The sequence below is a fragment of the Lissotriton vulgaris genome, chromosome 6, assembly GCF_964263255.1.
Source record: "Lissotriton vulgaris chromosome 6, aLisVul1.2, whole genome shotgun sequence".
NCBI lineage: Eukaryota > Metazoa > Chordata > Amphibia > Caudata > Salamandridae > Lissotriton > Lissotriton vulgaris.
Genome location: NC_141694.1, coordinates 1,360,610,337 through 1,360,637,071, shown reverse-complemented (window position 1 = coordinate 1,360,637,071; position 26,735 = coordinate 1,360,610,337). Strand labels below are relative to the sequence as shown.

Here is a 26,735-nt window from a genome sequence, read left to right as displayed (position 1 = left end):
CAGTAAGCATGTTTCCCATGTGAATTGCAGTTCCCCGCTGTGAGAAGATGGCCTGGTATATAATGTTCACTATTCTAGTGAGCACCTTGCACCAGTCCAAATAACCCTTATGGTGATGGTTGTAAAGTCAACCTTATAGACCAGCTATCCTAGGGGTAGCATGGACAAAGCAGTCTTAGGCTAAACTCAAGAGGGCATGTGAAGCCAGCTCTTTTACCACATGAAATCCCTTTAATAACAAATGAAAGGACACCACACAGGATATATATTCAAAATATATATGTATTTATTTCTAAACAAACCCCTGAACTCTTTATGAGCACAGAAGCACAAGCGCAAAACAAGTAACTTAATAGAATAGACAAAAGTTGCACAAATATGGATAGGCCGGGGTGGCCCGCTAAACCATATACTAAGAAAGTGGTATAAGTATAAGGCCCTGGTATAAGCCTAGGGCCTTGGGAATCGCTGGGGCTACACTGATCTAACAATGGTTAGGAAGCAGGAGGCCCACGGGATGCGTGTGCAGTGTCTAAAAGCACACAAGTGTACACATTGAAGTCAATGGGTGCGTAGAAGTTATAAAGTTAAAGATTTAGGAACCTTCCGACTGGAATAGAACTTAACCACTTGAAACTAGGACACTAGGGATGCAAACCTCTACAGGAGCACCAGTACATAGCAAGGCTCTCGCAACTACATTCATGTATGTCCCAACAGGTACAATGACCAAAGTTTAAAAGAAGCGCAGAAGCAGGTTCTTTGATGTGGGTCCTCTTGTCACAGCAAGATGTTTATTTTCTCCAGACTTGAATTAATACAAACGCCGCTGGGGGTCGCGTACCTGTTGGGACATACATGAATGTAGTTGCGAGAGCCTTGCTATGTACTTATGTTTTGTCTTTTGACTTGTTTGGACGGTTAAGGGTGTTTACCGTCTGCTCTTCACGCACTACATAAACTACTGTTTTGCTTTTTACACACTTTGTAACGTATCAACCCAGGCAGCGCGCCCCTTAGTCCTATCTTCAAAAAAAAACCCCGTGCCTTTGTAACTCTACAGGAGCACCGTAGTACTCGCGTTATCTAACCCACAGGAAGCGGGTGCATAGGTCCAAAAGTGTGTTGGGTTTCGTCGTGGAGATCTATGGAGCCTTGGAGTAAAGATGCTGCAGGCGGCCAGAAGAGAAGAGTCCGGGTGGATCCAAGGGTGGATCGAAGATGTAGAGGACCTGAAAGCAGAGGGGACAGAGTCTGGGTCACTAGCCAGTGACCAGGGTGGAACCAGGACGGAACCAGGCGATGTCAGGATGCGATCAGGTGCTGATGGGAAGCTTGTCTCTGCAGCCACGTGGTCCAGGAGTCATCGACGACGACCAGGATGGAGTCACGAGCTTGTCCACGAAGGCTCTCGCTGTCGGCTTCAAGATTGGAGGCAACAAGCCTTGGCAAAGGCAACCCACGCAGGAATCGATGTAGGCTTCTTACTCAGACCAGCAAGGTTTGAGGGCCTGCTTCTTTTCAGGGAAACAAGGGCTAGTCTGGAGCAACCAGACCAGCGGTGTAGTATCACGGGATCGTCGCCAAGATGGCCACTATCCAACAGGCAAGTGACTGGGCAGACGCGTCTAGCAGGAAAGTGCAGAAGGGCCCCACGCAGAACTCGTGGAGGGTGCAGGGCTGATCTTCGGTGCAGATGCTGCTCGGGGCTGTGGCTTCTCAATCCCCAATGCACAGCTTCGAGGGGACCTCGGGGGCTGCACAGTTAGCAGGTCGCAGACTTTTCAAGATGGCAGGTCCCACGTCTCACGTCGCCTCCACGGGTCTCAGCTTTGCACGGACTGTGGATCAGGCTATTGGATGTCTGGGAATCCGGTTCTTGTCAGGCTCTGGGTTCGGGCTCCGGGGAAGGCGGCGGCAAAGCAAGTCGTCCATCGCTGGATGGTGCCTGCTTGTGCAGGGTGGTCACTCCTTGACCACAAGGGAGATTCTTCAGTCGTCTTCTTCCAAAGTAGAGTGATGAAGGTCCAGAGTTTTGTTTCAAAGTTTCAGTCAGGATAATCTAAAGTCCTAGTGACTCATCTCCTACCTATACACTGATCTTAGGGGCTGGATTACCTGCTAGGTCCCTCCTATGGGTGGGACCAGGGAAGGGGGCGGTTACACCCCTTTCCCTTTGTCCAGTTTCGCGCCAGAGCTGGGTCAGGGAAGCCCCAGCACCGGTTTGAACTGGACTATACTGTGTGCCCCAGGCAGTGTCTTTCCTTTCAGCCCTCCCTGTCCCAATACACAAAGTCCTGTCTTTGGTGGTGCTAGCACCTCCCAAGGCAGGAAACCTATTGTCCAAGCCTCCCTCGCTGGAAGGACTCCCAGCAGCAGGAGGTCAGACTTGTGTCTGTGGCAGCAGCATCCATTTTGTGATGCTGAGGCTCTGGTTAACTTTAACCGGGAATAGTTAGAACAACATGTCGTCTCCCTCTAGAAGGGTGGAATGCTACCCCCGTCGCCAGGACTGGCGAGGGGGTAGTATTCCAAATCGTTTGACACCTTACTCGACATGTTTTGATAAAGCCAAACCATAGTTAGCATCTAACCACGAGGATTATAATGCACTTAAGATTATATGGTATAGCAATATCCCAGAACAGCTAAAGGACATGGTTCCGAAAGCTGCAGACAGGCTCAGCTCATGCTAGAGCACCATCTCACATAAAACCAAGCACTCTGCCTCCAGGATTGTTAATGCCTGCCATAGGAGTGACTTATAGGTGTATATGTATCCAGACATAAGGTTAGATATAGGTATACTATATCTAAGCAAGGGGTGATTACACCACCTTGCCCCAGCTGAGCGATCAGCCAGTTGTGTCAATTTGAATGGCCAGCCAGGGGTGGCAAAAGATATGCTGCAGCCCCTGGTAGGCCTTGGATGCATCTATGCCCTGGGTACCTATGGTACACTGCACAGGGGCTCATAAGGTGACCCAGTATCCAACTGGAGATGTACCTAGGGTACATGGAGTCCATTTTAAAGAGAGAGCAGATAGCCTGGGGCCCTGATTAGCAGGATCCCAGGCCAACTAAGTCGAAAACCAGCTAAACACTAGGCAAAAAATCAGGGGTAATTACATAAACAACTGAAGAGTGATAGAACAAAACACCACTTACAAGGGAGACTCTTGACGTGGTAAAAAACAAACAGGAAGCGAAGGAGAACCAAAGGTAGGTTAAGTAAGAACCCTCACTCACCACCTAGTGGTGACATGCTTCATCGCTGGGTTCCCACTGGAAAGACCTAGCGTCTTTCCAGTGTGCTACGATGCCTGTTTTACAGCGGAGCTGGTTGTTGAGTGTTGAGGGTGCAGACAGAAAAACCAGATTGTGCTAAGTGAGTGCAAATAATTAAAAAGTGCGTAGTTGTGACGGTAAACTATTTTATTCAAAGTCCAACCAGCACTGGTTAAAAACAATTTAAAGTGGAAACATAGGGTGGGTCTTAATAATTAAAGACACCTAGTCCACTGAGTGAAAGAAATGGTCCACATGTTTCTGCTGTGGGTGAGCCCAAGTCGCTCAGCTTTCGTCAGGACCAAAGAACAGTGATCCTCCGGTGGTATGCACGCACTAAGGTGCACCCAGCCGTGAGGAATAATATGTGAAAAAGTTTAAAATATGAGGAAAATTGTTCCAAAATACTTACGGCTTAAAGCCGATTTTGACCCAGGCAGCAAATTGCTGGGGTCTGTACCTGTAAGAAAAATGTTATGTATTGTCAGCACAACATCATTACAGTGTTTCATTAATAATAAATAAATCATGGTATTCCTTCACCACAAATGGCCACCCGGGTGATGGAGTCAGAATCAACGGGCACTGTCATTATTTGTGCATAGTAGGGAGTCCTAGCAAGTTGTATTGTCATTTTATTATTAGAAACATAACGAGGAGTCCAAACAACTGGTCACGGGTATAAGAATCCTGTAAGTTAAATCTATTTTTAATCCTCATCTACAAAAATCCTTCCCCATGCTTTTATTCGAATTCAAAAAAATGCTAGGGGTTTATAAGAATTAATGGCTATTTGGCCAAAGGTGCAATTAATTTTAAAGAAATACAGCATGTCCAGATGCACTCCTACTTGAGGAGACGAAAAGTTGGCTAAGGGATTAGTACCATGCGGTACGATCATTTTGGAAGACTGGGAATAAAATTCTAACTCACTTTCAGAGGACGACAGTCTCTTCTCATAGGCAAACGCTGTGCAGGGAAAGCTTCACGTCGCGTATCTGAGGAGAAACATCCGTAATGGTTTACATGATTTTAGCAGTAGTTAACATCGCGTGGCCGGACGTCTAATATGTCCGTGCACTGCGCTAGTTGTTTCAGATAACAGTAAGACATCCATAACTATTTGCACAATTTTAGCGATAATGAGCAGCACGTAGCCGGATGTTAGATATGTCCGTGCACCGCGCTAGTCTTAAGAACAATAGTGAAAAGCACTTACATTCACGCTGACATCCATAACTATTTGCACGATTTTAGCGGTAATGAACAGCACGTAGCCGGATGTTAGATATGTCCGTGCACCGCGCTGGTCTTTAGAACAATAGTGAAAAGCACTTACATTCACGCTAGCATCCATAACTATTTGCACGATTTCAGCGGTAATGAACAGCACGTAGCCGGATGTTTGATATGTCCGTGCATCGCGCTAGTCTTTAGAACAATAGTGAAAAGCACTTACATTCACGCTGACATCCATAACTATTTGCACGATTTTAGCGGTAATGAACAGCACATAGTCGGATGTTAGATATGTCCGTGCACCGCGCTAGTCTTTAGAACAAAAGTGAAAAGCACTTACATTCACGCTGACGACTCCTCGCCTGGGACCTAATTAGTCAACACCGCGGCCCGGAAGAACGCCGAGTCTGCGCGGTGTGGAGTTACATCGTCTATGTCGCGATCACGTGGTAATCACGTGACCTCGTATTGGGTCCAGCAGTCTCTGTGGGTTAAGGGGGCCCCGTCAATATTACAGCGAGCTCAAGGGGCTTCAATGATATTAAATCAATAAAGTAAACAGAGAATGGGACTCAACCAATTAATTACAAAATAAATACGAGCTGATAGAATGAGCTCGGCAATGTTGTATACATTGCTCTGGTCATCTCAGAGAAGTTGTTCCTATCCAGACGTGCTATATAAAAAAGCATCCACTTTAAGTGAAATGATATGTTATGCATTTCGGGCAAACATGGTCTCTGTATGGAACCCTAGCTTGTCAATAAACCCCTTTGCCAGTAGTAAATGTGGTCAAATTCTTGGACCGGGCTGTACTGCCTCATCTAAAATGCACGCAGTAGAGACCACAGCTGAGAGTGTATCAAGCGGAGGAAAACAAAGCCAAGCAGGCTATTCTACTAATGTAGAAAGACAAGTCATGGGTATGAAGTGAATAGGCAATCACTCTAAATATTGGCTAACATGTGTTCACACTCAATGTTAGATCACAGCTCTTAGTCCTAATATGAGTTGTACTTGATCCTTATATAGATGTTTTGTATCATAAAGGTAAAAGGACAGGATTTGTTTACGGAGGAGTATTAATATGCAGATTATTAACACATTTAACGCCTCAATACAGAGCCCCACGGGATATCGTCGTTTAGTCCATGTTTATGACTGGATAAACGATGAATCCACCTTTGTTCTTTTTCAAAAAGAAGTCTTTCATCACCTTGAATTTGCTCCACCACAGTCCACCGCATATCATTCGGTGTATGATTGCTGGCAATAAAATGGTTCGTACGTTTTGTTGCATTACGTTTGCACCGAATACTACTGCGGTGCTCACAGATCCTTAACTTTACCCTTCTGGTGGTCATACCAACATACTTTAAACCACAGGTGCAGATGATCAAGTATACCACGTTGCTGGTATTGCAGTTGGTATGACCGCGTTGTTCCCATTGTTTGCCTGGTTCAAGATTCAAGAATTTCAAATGAGTGGTAAGGTGACAAATGCTACAATCCCCGCAAGGGAAATGTCCCTTTACTGCTGGGAGCCCCCAGGTTGATAAAATGGTAGAGACAGGGGTATTTTGTTTTTTGGCCGGGCGTGTATGGACTAGTGCGTCCTTCAAACTGCTCGCTCTTCTATAAGAAAAAAGAGGTTTTTCCCACTTCAATTTGTTGCTTGTCAAAATTTTCCAATTTTTCTGGATACATCGGCTCACCTTATTGGACATTGTGTTGTATGTTGTTACACACGTTAGTGGGATTTCTTGTACTTCATTTCTCGGGATGTTCTCCAACAGAGCATCTCTGTTTTGATTGTGGGCTCTCTTCCGACTCCTGTTGAGTATCCTTTTTGAATAATTGCATGCCTCCAGCTTTTCTGTCAGTTCGTCTGCTTGTTGTCTGAAATCAGACTGATCACTACAGTTTCTTCTAATACGAAGATATTGTCCGTAGGGGATATTCTCCCGTAAGGGACGGGGATGAAAGCTATTAAACAACAACAAGTTGTTTTTCGTTGTTGGTTTATAGTACGTCTTCGTATGAAGCATATGTTCTCTCTTATTTATGGTGATGTCGAGAAAGGTAATGCTATCCCTGGCATACTCATGCGTGAATCTCAAATGGGGGTCGCAGATGTTATTCCAATGAAAAAAGGGGTCAAAGAAGCCTCATCTCCCTTCCATAACAGCAGGACATCGTCAATATAACGTTGCCATAAAACCATATTGGCATTAAAAGGGTTCGTGTGATTCAAGATGAACTTCTTTTCAAAAGTGTACACATACAACCCGGCCGCCGAAGGGACAAAAGTGCTGCCCATAGAGGTCCCTGTAGTTTGGAGATAGATCTGATTCTCGTACTCAAAATAATTTCTCTTGAGTGCTAAGGTGGCGCAATCCACCACAAAACCTTTCGGTACTGAGAAATTCCAATCAGTTTGTTCTAGGATCTCTGTCACTACCTTGATGGTATCGTCCTGTGGTATACAGGTATAGAGACTCTCGATGTCTAGAGTCACAAGAAAGGTAGGTTCTTCTGGTAATTCGATGGTCTTGAGCATAGCTAACAGACTTTTAGTGTCTTTGATATACGTCTCAGTCGACTGTATAATCGGTTTCAGAAAGAAGTCGCAATACTGCGAAAGAAATTCCAATAGCGAACCGATGCCAGACACTATTGGGCGTCCAGGTGGCGGTAGGATGTTCTTATGGGTTTTTGGCAGCGTGTAGAAGTATGTTGTTTATGTAATTATTCCTTTGGGGTAAGAGAGTGACCTGTCATACCCTTACTCTCCTTTTGTTTATTAGAAAAAAAATCTGGGGTAGCCATAGTCAGGTATCCACCTTCCTACACCCACCTACACCCGCAGCCAATAAGTCTGACACCGTTCGCCAGTAAGCATGCAGTGAGGGGCAGGACCAGAGCATATGCAAAAAGCCTGCATCGACTAGCCTACATCTCGGGCACGCCAATGTGGCAAGTCCGAAATAGTGGTTGATCTTATCCGGGGATAAGTATGCATGGTGCATGATGAAAAATTGGATAATCTTAAAATGGGAATTATGTGTAATGTTAACAGCGCTAGCCAATACCATCCCCCATTCCTTATCGGTCCATTCCCGGCCCCTGTCTGCCGCCCATCTATCTCTCAAGCGCTGGGTAGAAAGTTGTGTGTGGATTTGGAGGGCCTGCTCCAGCCTGTGCACCACATGGGACCCGTTCCCCATCACGTGCAGATATTGTATCAACTAATGGATTGGTGGTTCATCCGAAAGGTCGCCCAGGCCCGTGTGCGTATAAGTGTTGCATGAGTTAAGAATTGTCCTGCAGGGAGACCCGTGTCAGCAACCAGCGTCTCGAACGGGCTCAATGTCCCTTCGGTGAATAGGTCCCCAACAGTATCCACCCCAGCCTGTACACAGTTGTTTGGCATCGCCTCTGTGAGTATACCGCCATCCCTGGGCGTCCCCAGCAATGGCAAGTTCGGGCGTACGGCTTCGTGGAGCTAGTAAGCTTCATACTCCTCACGTAGCACCTTCGCGCTACCGCCAAGTGTAGCTGTTCTGGACAGCGGACTTGGCTAAAGGGTGGAACAGTGCGTGTACCTGTGCAAGCGTCCTTATGGTGGTATCTGTGGCTGTGTCACCCAGGTTCTTCCCACTCAGGCAGCTAGTCACCCATTGCAGCTGCGCAGCTAAGTAGTAAAGCTCCTGATTGGGAACTGCCAGGCCCCCGGCCTCCGCAGAGACATAGAGCGTTCTCAGAGCCACTCTGTGTCACCCCGCGTGACAGATCAAGTTCTGAGATAAAGTCTCTAGCTCGCGAAATATGCGCGTGGGGACATAGACCGGGAGGTTAGCATAAATATACAGCAATGTGGATAGCGCTATCATTTTCGTCAATGTAACCCGACTGGGCACATTCAGAGGGAGAGTCTTCCAGAAGGTCATTTGCGCCCTCAAGGAGGAAATTGCCCTTATTAAATTACTCTCCAATACATCCTTGGGGTCTCGGTATACGCGTATCCCTAGATAACGGAACGTGTTTGTATACCAGACGAGTCGTTCATCCTGAACTGTGATTGCACATTCCGGTGTGGCAGCATTAAAAGCATATACGCCAGACTTAACCCAGTTGACCCTGAACCCCGACATCTCCCCGAAGGTGCGGAAGATGGCAGTAAGCACAATCGGGAAGCGAGTCAGGTCTCTAATGTAAAGCAATAGGTCATCAGCGTACAGTGATACCGCGTGTATGCTGTCAGCAAGGGGGATGCCCCAGTGCACGCCAGAGGCCCGCAGCTGTGCCGCTAAAGGTTCCATCATCAGTGAAAAAATTAAAGGAGAGAGGGGGCATCCCTGCCGGGTTCCCCTACGCACTCGGACAGGATCAGAAAGCAGCTTGCCCGTGCGGACCCGTACAGTGGATAGCTGATACAGAAGCTCCACCATATGAATGTAATCGTCTCCCAAACCGTATTTCTGCAGCACCGACACCAGGTAGGGCCATTCGACAGAGTCAAATGCCTTCTCGAGGTCGAGCACTAGACATCCAGAATGAGGCCATTGGGTTGTGGCAACGCTCTGCACCCTAAACAACCGGCGAATATTGTACAAGGTGCTACGGGCTGGTACAAAACCATTTTGGTCTGTGTGAACAAGAGTGGGCACAAGGGGAGCTAAACGCTGGGCCAAAGCGGAGGCCAAGATCTTATAATCCGTATTAAGGAGAGCTTAATGGACGACACGATCCCAGCTGGGCCCCGTCTCTGTCAGGCTTCGAGAGAGAGACCAAGTGGGCATCATTCAGTGTGGGCTGGAGTGCAGAGTCGGCAATTGCCGCCTCATATATCTGCAACAGTTCCGGAATCAGGATTATGGAATAAGCTTTATAAAACTCAACGGGCAGCCCATCGGGCCCCGGGGATTTTCCATTAGAGAGGGAGAAAATGGCTACTCCCAGCTCCTCGGATGTCAGAGGTGCGCCAAGTTTGTCTCGTTACATATCATCTATCTCAGGCAAGGGCAGAGCAGAGAGATACTCCGCTATGTCAGCAGGCGAAGCCTGCAGTCGGGACCGATAAAGGTCAGTGTAATGACCCACAAAGGCATCGTGGATGGCTATCTTTGTGTACACTGTGGTGCCTTGTGTAGTGCAGATTGACGTCACTGTGGTGGTCCGGGTGTCTTGTTTTATCAGCCACGCCAATAACTTATCTGGTTTGTCCCCAGAGTGATGGGTGCGTGCCGAGGGGGCCGTGTAGTTCAAATTTTTTACCTCTCTGGTCGCCAATAATGTCCCCTCGTCACCCTCCATCACCTTTTGTTCCTCTCGCAATAGGCTAGCCTCAATACGTTTCAAATCTCCGTCTATTTGTTTCTGCATACCAGCTTGTGTGCCCAAACAGTGACCCCTCGTGACAACCTTAAATGCGTCTCATTCAAGTTGTAGGGTGGAGGCAGTGTGGTTATTCCCCTCGAAATACTGTAAAATGCAAGTTGAGAGTGCTTCACAGAATGGGGCGTCTACGAGCAAATCAGGCTGGAGCCTCCAGGTGGGTACCGGAGGGTGCGGGCATTCCCAAGTTAATTCTAGAACGTGTAGGTTATGGTCTTGAGTGGGTACGACCCATGTAGTAAGTGTCTGTGACATGTTGAAGTAGGTCACTAGTAAGCATGTATCTGTCCAGCCTAACATGCAATGTATGTGCGCCCGAATAATAAGAGTAACCTTAGTGTGTGGATTGAGACTCCGCCAGGCATCGTGTAAATCCCACTGTAACGCCCAGCTCATGAGTGCCCTCGTGGCCCCAGTTACCGGTGCACTGGCTGAGGGCGGGAAGGAGCGGTCAAGGGGAATGTCCAAAACACAGTTATTTGCGCACTCTGTCCTTCATGACTTCTTAGTTTAACTAGCTTCCTATTAGTGAATTAGTGAATTAGTGAATCTGAAAGAGACACGCTAGTGATAGATTCCTTACCTTAGAATATCCCCAGGCGTCAGACTGGATCTGGAAATTTTGCTAGCAGTACTCCTGCGTGTCAGTAGTTGGCGTTGTGCGGCTCCGCGACCATCGCTGGCGTCGTATGCACTGACACGGAGACTACTAAGGTGCCACCCATGCACGCTGACGTCAGTTCTTTCTTTTTCCGCACCAGTAAGCGCAGATCCGGTTAGAGCAGGTACCCTAGTCACTTTTTGAATATCTTTTGTGGGACTTTTTGTCTCCTGTAGGTCTTCTCTGGTGCATAGGGATGCCTGGTTTTAAGTCCTGTGTAGCCTGCCATCGCAATATGTTGGTGGCGGACCCCCACGACGTCTGTCTCTGCTGCCTGGAGTGCGACCACGATTCCAAGTCCAGTCCTGGACTGTCGGGACATGGCTTCGAAGGTTTTGAGGGAGCGGTGCCTGAAGTTGCTTGAAGTTCGGCACTCATCGCAGTACAGTGGCCGTTCTTGTGAACGCTCGCTTGGCCACCATCACCGCTCCTCGGGCTCCAAGTCTTCACTCTCGCGTTCGGGTAAGAGACGACACAAAAAGAAGTCAAAGTGTTGTCGCTCTCCGACATCCCCCTGTTGGTCCTCGGATGCGAACGAGGTGGACAGGGGTTCCGCCCCTGCGGCTCCTTTGGAGCCTGGAAGTCCTGCGACCTACCCGCCTAACCGGGTTCGTCGGCGACTCCGGCACAGGTGCAAGAGTTTCTTGCTGCCATGGACCGCCTGTTTAGGCCTCGGGCTCTAGCTGGGGCGCCTTTGAGCCCCGCGGCCCCGTATCAGGATCCTGCTGGGCCGTCGACTCCACCGGTGGCTCCGGCGCCGCAGGATCCTGCGCCGTCGACTCAGGCCCCGGCGCAAGATGTCCTATGCTGCCGGCTCCGGCCCCAGCCCCACCCTCGGCTCCGCCTGTGGCGGCGCAGTGGATGCCGTTGGTTCCGCCTCTGCCCCGGTTCCCGGACGGTTTTGTCCCCGCCTGGGATCCAAATTGGGAAATGGCCCTGGTTCGGCGCCGGTTCCTGCCCCACCGCCGCGGTCTGCACCGCATATGGCGGAGGCGGAGTACGACTGGGAGGGGTCAGAGGACCCTCTTGCTCGTCAGTGTGACTCCGGGCAGGATTGGGTGGACGACTTGGAAGAGGCCGGCAGCCTCGACGTACCCTCTGACCCGGGGTATTCCTTCCCTCCGTCCACTATGGAGGAAGGTGCCTCGTATACGGTGGTGCTCCGTCGGGCAGTTGAGGTGCTTAAACATGATCTCCCTACGGTGGCCCTGAAAACCATTCTCCTCACTGAAGTGCTTCAGACGGCGTCCACTTCATCAAAGCCACTGCTGCCATTTGATGACGCCCTCACTGATGTCTTGTTGGGCACTTGGTCGCGGCCGGCCACAGGGGTGGCTGTGGATAAGAGCGTCCCCAGGCATCATCGCTGGTGCTGGACGATCCTGCCTTTCAGACCACTCATCCTACGCCTGAGAGCCTGGTCATTCAAGCTTCGACGACTCAGAGTGCCTTTCCCATGGCTCCGCCGGATAAAGATTCTAAGAAGCTGGAGCAGTTCGGCAAGCAGTTCTCGTCGGCGAGCTTGTGGCTGCGTGAGGTGAACACTGCATGTCTATTGGCCTGCTATTCCCAAGCGGTGTGGGATACCGTTGCTGAGGTGTTTCCTCAGTGTCCTGAAGAGGTCTAGGCTGTGCTGTCCCAGGCTATGGCCGTAGGTAAGGATGCGGCTAAATTTGCCATTCACTTCTGACTTCGGGATGGTAGCGTTGGACTTGCAGGACGCCTATTTTCATATCTCTGTCCTGCCGGCTCACCGGCGTTACATGCAGTTCATGGAGCATTTTCAGTTTGACGTACCCCCCTTCGGCCTTACCAGCGCCTCTCGGGTTTTTACGAAAGTGATGTCTGTGGTCTCAGCTCGTCTGCGCAGGTCAGGGGTGTCAGTCTTCTCCTACCTTGACGACTGGTTGTTGAAGGTGGGCTCTCCCCAGGCAGTTGTCACCCACCTACAGACTACGGCCGACCTGCATTTGCTGGGGTTTTCCATCAATGTGCATAAGTCGCACCTGAGTCCTTCTCAGACGCTCCCTTTCATCGGAGCGGTTCTGGATTCGATGAGGTTTTGGGTTTATCCTCTCGAACAGCGAGTTTGGGATATTTAGGCTATGATTCTGATCTTTCAGCCTCTATCCCGGGTTTTGGTCAGGATGACCCTTAGGCTCATGGGCCTGATGGCCTGGGCCTGATGGCCTCCTGCATTCTGCTAGTACAGTATGCCCGATGGCATATGTTGGCTCTGCTTTGAGACCTGAAGTTCCAGTGGACACACCATCAGGGCAACCTGTCCGATCACGTCCAGATCTCGGAGGGCACTGCACGACAATTGCAGTGGTGGCTCACGAATCATGATTGGGTCAATGGCAGATCTCTCTCCCTTCCCCAACCGGAGCACACAGTGGTGAAGGATGCTTCCTCCTGGGATGGAGTGGCCACTTGGGAGATCCGGAGATCAGAGGCCTCTGGTGGAGTCCTGACTCCATATCAATCTTTTGGAGCTTCGGGCGATCCTACTTGCACTAAAGGCATTCTTTCCCTCTGTCCGGGTTGTGGTGCAGGTGTTCATGGACAATACCACCACCATGTGGTACTGCAACAAACAGGGCAGGGTGGGGTCTTGGACCCTATGTCAGGAGGCTCTGCGCCAAGGGCTGGAACATCAAGGCATTTCCTTGGTGGTTCAACACCTGGCAGGTTCTCTGAACGCCAGGGCGGGCAAACTCCGCTGCTGTGCTTGATGGATCACAAATGGCATCTGAACTCAGACGTGGTGCAAGGTCTCTGTCTGCAGTGGGGAGAGCCTTGGTTAGATAAATTGACTACCGAAGAGAACGCGCAATGTCATCAGTTCTGCTCTTTGGAATTTCCAAGGCAGCACTCGCTAGGCGAGGCTTTCAGTTGCGAGTGAAGTTGCGGTCTATTGTACGCCTTTCTGCCTATACCACTTCTGCCCAGAGTGCTGAAGAAGATTCAGCGCGACCGGGCCCAAGTCATTCTTGTATCCCGAGCTACTCAGCATGACGATCGATCCCCTGATCCAATTTCCTCTTCGGGAGGGTCTTCTGTCGCAGCAGCAGGGTACGGTCCTCCACACGAACCTGCCCAGCCTCCACCTCCGCGACAGTTGACAGCTTTCGATCTTCCTCCCGAAGTCTGTGATGTCATTCTGGCAGCCAGGCGTCCCTCCACAAGAACGGTATACGCCTGCAGGTGGAACAAGTTTGTGGCATGGTGCCCAGCGAAGGCTGTGGATGCCCTTTCTGCCCCATCAAAGGTTATCTTTCGGCCATCTCCTCCTTCCTACGGCTTCCAGATCAGCCTTCTCTTTTTAAGTCCCCGGTTGTTAACCGTTTTCTGAAAGGTATTACGCACACGTTTCCTCCTGTGCCGTTCATCATGCCTCAATGGGACTTAAACCTTGTCTTGACGTATCTGATGTGCGCTCCCTTCGAGCCCCTTCATAATTGTCCTTTGCGTCTTCTCACTCTCAAGACGGCTTTCCTGGTAGCTATCACCTCCTCCAGAAGAGTGAGTGAGCTTCAGGCTTGTTCTTCTACACCTCCTTTCCTTTCCGTTCATCCGAACAAGGTGGTTCTGAGGAACCGTCCTTCTTTCTTGCCAAAGGTTGTCACGCCCTTCCACATCAGGCAGACCATCACTTTGCCCACCTTCTTTCCGCCTCCACATCCTTCCAAAGAGTAAGAGAGGCTCCACCTTCTGGACCCAAAATATGCACTCTCCTACCTGAGCTGCACACAACAGTTCCGGGTGGATGACCAGCACTTTGTTGGCTACGTGGGCGCAAAAAAGATCTGGCGTGCACAAACGGACCATCTCTCAGTAGGTCGTTCTTTGCATCAAGGCCTGTTACTCACTGGCTAAGAAGGAGCCTCCTGTGGGGCTGCGTGCCCAATCCAACAGGGCAACTGCAACTACTTCCTTGGGACGCGGCATTCCCTTGCAGGATATTTGTCAGGCAGCTACGTGGGCCTCGCTGCACACGTTTACCAAACATTACTGCCTTGACAGTCCAGTCCGGAGACGCTGCTTTTTTGGACGTTCTGTTCTCTGTCACTTTCTAGTGTTATCTTATTCGCAGACCCATCATCAGGGTTGATATTGCTGTGGTATCTATTCTAAGGTAAGGAATCTATTACTAACGTGTCTCTTTCAGATGCACAAGTTACTTCTTGTGTAACGATATATATGTAAGAGACATTAGTTAGCAATAGATTTCTTACGCCCCACCCATCTTCCCCATTCTGTGAACTGATGACTAGTGTTAAGGACATCCCTTTCAGGGCCCTGGTTTCATGGCACCAGTGGTCAGTTTCTTGCATGGCTCTGCATTCCTGGTGCAGAAAGTCGTGTACAGAACTGACGTCAGCGCCATGGTTTGCGGCTAAGTAGTCTCTGTGACGTCATCTCTGCACATACGACACCAGCGACGGACGCGGAGCCGCACAACACCACCCACTGACGCGCAGGGGTACTGCGAGCAAAACTTTCTGGATCCTGCCTGATGCCTGGGGATATTTTAAAGTAAGGAATCTATCACTAACTAATGTCTCTTACAGATATATTGTTACACAAGTAGTAACTTGTGCGTCAATTCAGAAGGTGAGGAATCTGTGGTTAGAATTATCAATCAGAAAAAAGTTACTTTCCTTCAGTAACTATATTCCTAGTTAATACTCTGTCTGCCTAGCTATTCTTCTTATCAGTCTGATGTTCTGTTCTCCTCAAAGGCGTGTTAAAAGTAAATAGGAAATTAATGTCCCGGTACTGGTTGGGGTGCTTTATAGCTCCAGTGGCATTAGGGTGGTGTTGTTTCCGGGACTGAAGTGGAGCTAGTTGCCCCAACCAGTGTAGAGAATGAATGAAACTTTCCAGGTTCAGTCTGAAGCCTGGGATATTCAGAAGGTGAGGAATCTGCAGGTAGATGGAATATCCACCTGAAAGATAGTTGCCAAAGACAAGTAACCTTTTTATTCTGCTGTGGCACTGCCATCAAAGGGCTGTAAATAGGTCCCTGGCTACCTCTGTCTGCATGAAACAGTAGACCTTGCTATTATGTTTCACCCCTGGCTTACAGGGAACCATAGCAAAGTTCCAGACTTATTTGCAATGAGCTCCTTTTCAGCTATTTGTAGTTCTCTTCAGTGTTGCCGCCCTGCTCAAATCCAGAAACATATGCAATTACACGCTTCTAAAGAGGTAAAGACTGAGATTCTTATCCATTGCTCTGGCTATCCCTGTATCCCTTCCCTCCTTTTCATGGTTGTACCTCCATCATCACATGCTGGATCCCATATCTTTCCTTCCTGGGCTTTTAATAGGGGAATCTGATATCCCTGCGCAAATCAACCTGACCTTTTGAGTCTGAGCCATTAGCCTTAGAGTTCAATACCTGTACAATGCTCAGCAGGTCTCCTTTGTCAATGAATGATGATGTTCCTAAAATTATCAGTTACAAGCCATGTGCAAAATTCAGTACATCTTTCACTTTATTCTGCAGGTTTGAGTCTAAAGCAAAGTTGCACTGCTGAAAGCGTTGCTGTCTTTCTCTGAAGTATTATATGTAGCTTGTTCCTTTCTTCAATGCAGACTCTATGAAGAAGGCGACTTTGTTCGTGCTCTGTTCTGTTTTAGCTGTGCAGCCTTTAATGTCTTCCAGTGCCCCTTACGTGAATGAAGTGCTTGTCACAGTTCTCAGAGCTGGACCTTATAAGTTCCTCCGCAGGTCCATGCACCCACCTGGCGTCATTACAGCTCCTCCAGGTGCTCCTTTTGCAGCATGGCCCTCAAGGTTAAGAAAAAAATCCCTCTTGCATCTGGGAATTTTGTCAGCAGGGTCTCAAAGGTAAAACAAAGAATCCCTTTTGTTTCTGGTAGTTTTGTGTTTTGTCTTGTTTGTTGACTAACATGTCTCATTGTCAAATTACAGCAAGGGCAGAGCATTTGCTGCGCACTACACTTTCTCCCCTCTCCACTCCTCTCAGCTGCTCCAGTTTTCACTCTGCATGGACTTTAGCCATCCCACACAGTGGGGTCACTGTCCCTCACATAAGTCGCCCCCCCCCCCCACCCCCCACCCCCACCTCAATTACTTCCATTTCCACAGGCTGGCCTGAAACAGCAACCTTCCCTCTGTGCCAGTAATCCAGGAAGCACAGTCCTCACCCCAATGGTTTCAGGCAATCTGCAGGCCAATTCAGTTCTCATGTTGAAACAGCTGTGTGTTGCCAGTCGTCCCTTGGAAGATGCTAGGCGCCTGAGATTGTCAGGGCAGGTCGCCAGGAGTGCTTTCACATACAACTCCCAGCCTCCAGGACCTCTGTGAGATGGTTTCTCTCGCTGCTCCTACTAGTGAGCTGTCCCTCAAAAGGGAGCTCCAGAACGGGTTATGTGCTCACTCCCCCAGAGCAAAGGCTGCTAAGACTGCACTGGTGCGTGGTGTCAGGCATCCACATTTGCCAGGCTGTTACCTGGCCTTCCCTCCACACTTTCAAAAGGCATTACTCACTGGACAACCAGTTCTTGTGGGATAGACACTTCACCCTATCTGTCCTGCAGAATGTTCTAGTATGAGTCATTCCATAGAACTAACTACGGGGGTACGACTTTAGTATCTATTCACAAGGTGAGGAATTTGCAGTTAAAAGTCTCTATTAAAAGAACAAGTTAACTTCGATAATGCCTTTTCTGGTGGAGACTTTGTTTAACAGTAGAATCCTTACTGGCACACTCTACTCCCCGTTCTGTGGAACAGTTTTTTGCAATCCCTTAATAAGATCTCAAGTCTACATGGCTGCACTTCTGATACAATCGGTTTCGTGTCCGATGGCAGGAAAGAAATCAGAAAGAAACCAAAGTCAGTGCCGGAGGTGGTGATCTTATAGTGGCCCAGACGTCACCTCCAGGAACAACGTCCCCAATGAAGAGAGGCCCAATGAGGAGACGCACATGGGAATTGCTATTAAAGTTTATGGATCCAGTCTGGCGCCTGGGAAAATTCACACAGTGAGGAATCTGCAGTTCGTCTCTACTAGAAAAGGCTTTAACAAAGGTAAGTAATTTCTTCTTTTAAATAGTGTGCTTGTGTGCATAGGTTCTGGTCTTTCAAGTATCCGATAAATCAAATCTGCAGGTAGTGTATTTAGTTATTACTATAATGCTAGATTGCTGTAACGACCGGATTTTCGGACCAGATGGAATCAGCTCCTAGAAGCCCCTCTAACCCAGTCGGAACGTACTTACTTCCCTCCTTAGAACGTATTTACAATGGGTATAGATATATGTATGTACATCTCGTACCTAAGGATGGGGAAAATAGCAATAAACATGCATAGGTTTTTCTACAATATCCTATTCATACCAACTAGCCTCACGGCCACTTAGGCCCAGACTAATCTACCCTAGGGCAGGTCTGATTATGTACCATTACACACTGATCACTCTCAGTGCTCACTCGACACGCAATCCGGCGTGTCTACACACGGGCCTGCAGTCCCAGTGCTCTCTCTCTCTCATCCGGTCCACAATCTGGCGGACCTACACACCGTGTCCCCCCGGTGCTCTCACTCACTTCCAACACGATCCACAATCCGGCGGACCTACACACCGTGTCCCCCCGGTGCTCTCATTAACGCCGCGTACCAACGACGATCACTTTCCTATGAACACCTATGGAAGAAATCTCTCATTTGTCTACTCAGGATAATACTACAATAATAAAAGTTAGTGCGGCTTTCCAAATTGAAATATGTACCTTCTGCTCTTGGCATCAAACGTTCCCCTTATCCCTCATTGCTCAGTCACCTCTTACCTGACCGGGATTCACATCCGTTCATGCAAACAATGTCTGACTAGAAGACCAGGTTACCCTGATTGAACAAGAATACAAGGCACATGTCGGTTCACTAAGAACTGGGGTATTTTATTACAATGATTATAAACACAATACTATACGAATATATATTATATATTCTGCAAAGAAAAGTGAAAGGTTAGAATGTGCACACTATAGGGGAAAGGGCAGAGGTCACCTTATTAATGTGAAGTCGGGGTTCGGCAGTCATCTAGGTTCCCTTCTCGTCTGTGCCTTGGCTCGTCTTGGAATCACACCTTAGCAGTCACGAGTACACGTCTGCACCGCTATGCTCGATCTCCTCTGCTTCCCTCCAAGTCACTGGAACCTCTCTCGTTATTAGCTGCTGCCTCTCTCTGTCTCTGATCGCTCTGCGCTACTTCTCCTTCTCCTTCAGTCTTTCTCAGAGAGTCTCAGTTTCATGATCTGTCTCAGACTTCAAAATGGCGACTGTCTGCCTGGAAATATTTTAATGGCATACATGCTAACGGCTAGCTGCCGCCTACGGACTGACTGACTCACTGCCTAACACTTTCGCTAATATGGAAGCCTGTCCCTTCATGGAAAGTTACGGCCAGTAACCTGCCGCCCACCAAATTCTTGTACCTCCCCGTACCAAGGACACGTTCCCAGCCGGCCGGCCTGAAGTTGTGTCTTTGGAGTGGAGAAAAATACAGTCTTTCGATAAGGGCCAGCCTGAGCCGGTTCTCTCCAAGCGAACAACACTTCGAAACTAAAACATTACACTTGACCTAGAAAGCCTCTCAAGCTGCCGGGCAGAAAGCAAGATGGAGTCTCTCCCGTTTGAGGCCTACAAGGCCCGAAATAAGCATAACTCCATAGAAGGTATACTAACACTCTTGCAAAAGGACGGCTCATCACTAATACTAATGAACTATCCCCTAACTTAAGTTTATAAGCCCTGATCTAAGGAAAAGGGTACAAAAATGCACTGCTGTGCCTTATGGATAAGTCCTGTTTATAGTTCTAATCCCTGTACTAGAAGGGAAATAGGCTGGAGTCATCTTCCATCATTCTCCCTCCAAAGAGGGCCGAAAAAGTCGGTCAGAACACTTGCGAAATAGGATTTTACAAAAAGTGACAACATAGTATGTCATCTGTTGCTTTTGCTTGGAAAGGTCCTGTTTTGACTTATTATTCAGCAGTGGTCTCCACTCAAAAGAGCTGTTTGCAACAGTTGTCCCTCACGTGCAAAGTTGACGATTATTTTCATTCTTTTTTTAATATGCATTACATTGTACAGTCTCTATATCTTTACAGCCAGATTTACTTCTGAGATGCAATGTTATATTTAAAGTCAATTATGCCACATAATCAATTTTATTCAGCAGAGGTATTATTTTTGGAAACAACTTGCTGAATTTCGGGTGCATGGCTTTTTCTGGGTTCAAGCAGTTAAGTATTGCTGACACATTTAGCCTGCCACAAAAATATAATTATACATTTGGGGACAAAGTTAAAGGCCCGTTGGCCATGATTGACATGGAGCTGAAGGTGCACCCCCAGGTTAAAAGTACTTGTGAAAAACATTTACATTTTAGTCAGGTGAAACAAGTTCAATTTAACATTGTTTAAATTGGACTCCACCATTGAGACTTTGGATTTTCAAGCTGTTGTGGTGGTAATTTATTTGTAAAATCTAGCAATGCAAAGAATGTTCATTGTTTTTATTTGAATGAAATTGACTCCTCCAACTTGTTTTTTAAGGTATGTTTTTGCTTTAAGTGCTGTGCATTACTGTGGATCATGCACATTTTTTTAAATATTAATTTTGAGCATAAATGATATAACAAACAATAGCTATATTTTCCTTCTTCTCTTTTAGGTATTTCTTGTTCTTGCTGAGGGAACTAGTTTGATTCAGCGACTCATGTCCGTTGCCTACACATATGACAACTTGGCACCTAGGTATAAATATTTCATAAATCCAGATTCCGATTTCCAAGATCTATAAATGTCAGTGATTTTGTTGTGTACCCTGCTTTTTAAATTTGTTTGTTACTCTTATATTACATGTGTATGATGTATACTCTCCTCTTAACCCCTTGACTTCTAAGTCGTTTCCCCACTTAGAATGCCACCCCTTTTTTGGCTATTTGGGACAGTTCGTGTTTAGACCTAAATAACTTTTTTTCCACAGAAGTTATCCATGCCAAATTTGCATCAATTTTTCCTAACATCCTTGGGATGTTAAATGTACCCAGGGTTTGTAGATTCGCATGGAGGGGACCAAGAAAATAGCAAAAATATAGCTGCATTTTGTTTTTGGGGGGATAAAATAGGAAAAAAACGTGTTCTGCAAAAGTGTCTTTTTCCGACAAATGGCATCCACAAGGTTTGTTGTGCTAAAGTCAATGTCTTTCCAGCTTTCAGGAACATGCACAGCTGAATAAAGAATAAGGTACCACAGTTGGGATTTTTCTTAGTGATAGCTCATTTTTCCTAATTTTTGTGCTTTCAAACTACTTCCAGTTCGTGGTGGAAACAAGTGTGAAACCCATGGGTGATCCTGGAAAGCTAGAGATTTCTGAAAAGTAGATACATTTCTGAATTCAGCAAGGGGTCATTTGTGTCGAGCCCTCAAGGTTTTCCATAAAAAACGACTTTTTAAACCAAAAAATATTTAAAACGATTAAGAAAAAATCGCAATGTATTTCAAAGTTTTCATCTATAACTTCTTGTCATGATGACCGATATACAAAAGCGATATACCATTGAGTCTGCTCGATGCTTCTGGTCTGCAGGGATATATAGGGTTTGTAGATTTTCCAAGAACCAAAGGTACCCAGAGCTGCACCTTAAAATGGTTTTTCATTGTGTACAGGGTATGGAGCAATTCATATTGTAAATTATAAAGAGTGGAGAATGGATATCAAGTAAACTTATATATTTCCGAAATGGCCACCAGATACAGAGTTTATGAGCAGTGATAATGTGTACATCTCTGAATTGGTGGATAATAAAAGTGGTGCCTCACTTGTGTGGGTAGGCCTAGTGCCCTCAACAGAAAAGTGCCCACAACACAACATGTACACATTAAATTTTTCTGCTGAAAACTGACCCTTGTATTATTTTTGGGCCCTAACTCAACCGGTATCTAGGAAAACCTAGCAAACCTGTACATTATTAAAAAAATAGACGCCTTGGGGAATTGAGGGTTGAGGTGACTTACCAGGTTCTTACCAGGATTTTGTCACATTTTGAATACAAACACACACATGCCTTACACATCTGTGAGGGAAACATCTGGAGTTTGCGGGGAGGCACAAAGTTCCTACCATCCAGCATTCCCCCAAGTGTCCTGATAAACAAATGGTACCTCACTTGTGTGGGTAGGCCTAGTGCCCGCGAAAAGCACAGATCAAACCAGGTTCCATGGTGGTACCTTTGCAAGGAAACCTATGGAACCTGGCTTGATCCACTTCTGTTGCGGGCACTAGAACCAGCCACACAAGTGAGGCAGCATTTTTATCAAGACAAGTGGCATGAATGATGGGTGGTAGGAATTGTGTGGATTCTGAATGATTATGGAAGTTTATGCAACAGAAATGCAAGGAAAATGCACAATTGTAGGCACAGTTTAAAGCTTATGGCAGTGAAAGTCAGAAAAGACATATATTACTACAAAACCATCTACTACTCAAGTACACATCCACACTGGTTGGTTTTGGTATGAGGGTGAGTGAAAAGTTGAAAATGTAAATGTTATTAGCCAAAGGTTTCACAAAAATAAAAAGTTAGAAATAACTGTTAATAATATAATTGAGATTTCAAGTTACTGAACCAGTAACTCGGCTCGTGAGTTGTAATGCCATGACAGGGTACCAACCGCTTTACAGGCAATTCATGCATCACACGCAAAACTATTCACATCGCCAGCCACGGGCCCAGCACATTCAGCACTCACATGGTGCCATTCAAGGGCCTATCATTGTCATACACCCACAGGATTGAAACACCAGTCACACCACCTGGCGGAGTGCGTGGTCTGGATTTGGCTGGCAGTGTCCATGGACTGGCATTTGGCTGGCAATGTGTGTAGTGACAAGCAAGTCTACACACACACACACACACACACCTAGCCACCGCTACACACACTCCCAGCTACCGATACACACACTCCCAGCTAGCCGCTGCTACACACACTCCTAGCCACATACCAGTTTGCACACACACCAGTCCGCACACACTGCCAGCCAAACGATAGTCCGCACACACTGCCAGCCAAACGACAGTCCTCACACACTGCCAGCCAAACGACAGTCCGCAAACACTGCCAGCCAATCGACAGTCCGCACACACTGCCAGCCAAACAACAGTCCGCACACACTGCCAGCCAAACGACAGTCTGCACACACTGCCAGCCAAATGACAGTCCGCACACACTGCCAGCCAAACACCAGTTCATGCAAACCGCCAGACAAACCCTAGTCCACACATGCCGCTAGTCAAATGCCTGTCCACACACACTTATGGCCAAATGCTACTCAGACTTCACCATGAAGCTCCACACCACGTTCATTCCTAAAACTTTCCCACAATGAACAGATTACACACACACAAAGCACTGACAGCTAAAAACAACATTGTTTTCAAATAGAAATCAAAACCTATAGATAGAAAATTAAATGCCAACTATGACAGCATGCACAATAGGTGTAACTAAAGACTTTACATTTCTGCCAATCAGGTATCTGGCAATACAGATCGCAACCAGTTCCCTTCAGCTCTCATGGTTGTTCCCAGTACTTGCATACAGTACAATTTAAAACATGATGAAAAACATAGACCAGGATTTGAAGGGGACTCTGTGCAGGACATACAACTCTCCTTTCATACTGCTCTTTGGACACAGACTCTACATCTCTGTCAAGGAAAGTCTTTTTCAAGTGTCGGAGGATTAGATCCTCTACCACTCCGATTTTAGGAACACTTGCCTCCTCGACTACAACAAGGATGCCTAGTACAGACTCCTGAAACGGTACAAAATCTGGAGAAAAATGTTTGAAAACAACATAAATATTGAGGTTTGTGAAATGAAACAAATGAACAGCCAACTTCTCGTACTAGATGTAGGACTTTCGAGCAGCATTGTAAATCTCAAACCTTTGATCAGCTCCATCTACACCTCTCATGTGCTTGTTTTAGTCTAAAATGCATGCTTCTGCTACTTGACCCCAAACAATCACAGGTGAAGTGCTTTCATCATGAGATCATGAGTAGTTGTGAGCATGTGAAAATCTCAATTGTCTGAAAATATCTGAAAGAGACACGTTAGTGATAGATTCCTTACCTTAGAATATCTCCAGGCGTCAGACTGGATCCAGAAAGTTTTGCTAGCAGTACCCCTGCGCGTCAGAAGGTGGCGTTGTACGTCTCCGTCGCTGGCGTCTTATGCGCCGAGATTACGTCACGGAGATTACTTAGGCGCCACCTGTAAGAAAGTGGCTCGGTATATACTGCACCAAAGTAAGGTTAAGGTTAAGTGTGCACAAAGTCCACAGACACCAGAGGTATGGCAGAGGCTAAAGTTAGATATACCCTTACTCTCTAAAGCGATAGCTTGGTCGAGCAGTAAGGCAGTATCAGAGGACAGTGTAAAGCATTTGTTGTGCACACTAGGTCAGCAAATGGTCTCACACACTTGAGAACTGTATTCTAGGCCAATTGTTTTGTATATAGAAATATATTGTTGTAGATTTTTTGAACCACAAGTAGGTATCATAAATACTTTTCTCAGAATAAGATGTTGCAATCGAATACTTTCAACCAGCAATAGACTTTTAGAATCGTTACAGTTGATGCAATATGCAACACAAGTTAAACACAATATAACATGGGAAGCTTTAAGTAAATGTAATAAAATCACTTTACAAATGTTTTTCCTACTCAGGGCTGGATCCTGGATTCAGCCCTGGTGCATTTCCTGTAAACAGTTGAAAGAAATCGTTTTAGTTACACAAGCGATTTTTAAGGAACATTTGTAAGTTTTGAAAATCGACACTCAAATCTGGCAAAAAACAGGCAATGCATTCCTATGGAGGAAAATTGAGTTAACAGTAAATCACCGTTATAATTACTTTTCAGGTTCAGTGCTGGGCTCAAAGATACAGCACTGTGATCTCTCCTGAAAGCAGGTGAGTAATTTCGTTTTCGTTGATCACCTGATATTTTTAGTGAATATTTTAAAGTTCCAAAACTTGACACTGAAGAAATTCTGAGTGAAACCCAGCCAATGTTACCCTATGGAGAAAATCAAGTTATCGGTCTTTGGGTAAGTACTCAGCTGGTAGAGTTAAGGATCTGAAAGAACCAGGTTAATATTAGATTCCTTACCTTAGAATATCCCCAGGCGTCAGTCTGGATCCGGAATTCTTTGAGTAGCAGTACCCCTGCGCGTCGGTAGGCATGGTCTGCAGCTCCGCGTCCGTTGTTGGCACCGGGATGACGTCGCCGGAGTACTTAGACGCCGCCCTCGCGCGCTGTCGTCAGTTTTTTTTTTTCCGCGCAAGGAAGCGCCGATCAATTTTAGACTAAACTTTTTGATCTTTTTGATCTGCTTTTCGAGTAAAACGACTCCATCGGTGCCTGTAGGGATGCCCGGGTTCAAACCCTGTGCCGACTGCAGCCGACTGATGTCGGTTACCGCCCCCCATCGCCGGTGCCTGCATTGCCTGGGGCCCGACCAGCATGACAAGTCGTGCCCCGACTGCCAGGCCTTGACGTCGAAGGCTAGACGGGAACGGTCCCGTAAGCACCTCGAGCTCCGGCAGTCGGCCCCGTGCCGCTTGAGGTCCCGGTCCGGAAGGAGGTCGAGGGACTGGTTGCGGGCCGGAGTCATCACAGCTCGGCGAGTCGACACCACTCGTCCGGCTCCAAGTCCTCAGGTAAGAGACACAAGAAGTCGAAGAGGCAACACCGCTCTTCTGACTCCCCCCAGATGCTCGCGCAACGCGGCCTGGTGTTCGGGCGACACCGCCCACGCGGCTCCGCCGGAGCCGCAGGTGAAGCAGCCTGCCCCATACCCACCAGTCCCTGGGCAGAATGCGACGCCGGAGGAGATCGATGCTTTCCTCATGGCCATGAGGTCGCTCACTCCTCCGTCGGGTTCCGCGGCGCCTTCGGGAACGCGGTCCCGGCTGGGAGCCCAAGCGGGCCGGGTGCTTCGGACCCCACTGGATCAGATTCCGGATCCCAGTCGCCGCTGGTCGACCTTACGACCCCGCCGTCGTCGACCCCTAGGGTGTCTCCCCTGATGCCGTCCCCGGACAACATCTTCCCCGATTCTCCCCCCCCCCTCGATCCGGTTCCGACGTCGGAGCAGCGTCGATCGCCGCATTCGATGTCGAGAGAAGAACATTTCTTCTGTGATCCGGCCCCATCATTTGAACCGGAGTACCAGGAGCTGAGAGACGAGGCGTATTGGGAGGGGTCTGAGGACCCTCTGGCCCGGGAGTGACACGTCTTTTCAGGACTGGTCAGGTGAGCTAGGGGAGGCCAGTGGTTTGGACACTTCGCCCAACACTGGATTTGTTTCCCCTCCTACCGTGGCCACGGAGGAGGGGGCTGCCTATAGTGTGGTGTTGATGCGGGCAGCTAAGGCCTTGGCTCTTGAGCTCCCCGTCACGGCCGTGAGGACTAACCTCCTCAATGAGGTCTTAAACCGCAGGCAAGCTCTTCAGAGCCTCTGCTGCCGTTTAATGAGGCCTTGACTGACGTTCTTTTGGGCACCTGGTCCAGGCCCGCTACAGGTCTCCCTTGTAGGAGAGTAGGGTCTGCTTCCTATGGTCACCCGGACTTTTTGCTTTGCTTTACTGGTTTTCGACTTAGATATGGCTGTGGGCCTGCTAATCGGACCCACAGCACAGATGCACTCTCTCTAAATTCACACTATGTACTCTAGGTACATCCACAATTGGTAATTGGTTCACCATGTCAGCCTCTGTAGAAGTGTACCATAGGTACTCGGGGCATAGGTGTAACCAAGGCCTACCAGGGGCTCCAGCATGTATTATGCCACCCCTGGCTGGCCCCTCAAATAGACACAACTGGCTGATCACTCAGCTGGGGCAAGGTCGTGTATTCACCCCTTGCTTAGGTCTAGTATTCCTATACCTACTTACATATAGACACATAGTAACCTATAAGTCACTCCTATGGCAGGCCTTAACAAGTCTGAAGGCAGAGTGCTTGGTTATGTGTGAGATGGTGCTCTAGCATAAGCTGAGCCTGATTGCAGCTTTCGGATCCATGTCCTTATAG

At 47.7% G+C, this 26,735-nt stretch overlaps 1 protein-coding gene across 2 annotated transcripts in view; it reads left to right on the top strand.

Moving 5' to 3' along the window:
- The window catches only part of USP34 (ubiquitin specific peptidase 34), a 2,709,276-nt gene that overhangs the window by 910,342 nt on the left and 1,772,199 nt on the right, over positions 1-26,735 (top strand). For both annotated transcript variants that reach the window (XM_086927486.1, XM_086927485.1), the window contains exon 34: positions 20,299-20,381. In XM_086927486.1, coding sequence (XP_086783612.1) covers positions 20,299-20,381 — 83 coding nt within the window. The remainder of the gene's footprint in view (positions 1-20,298; positions 20,382-26,735) is intronic.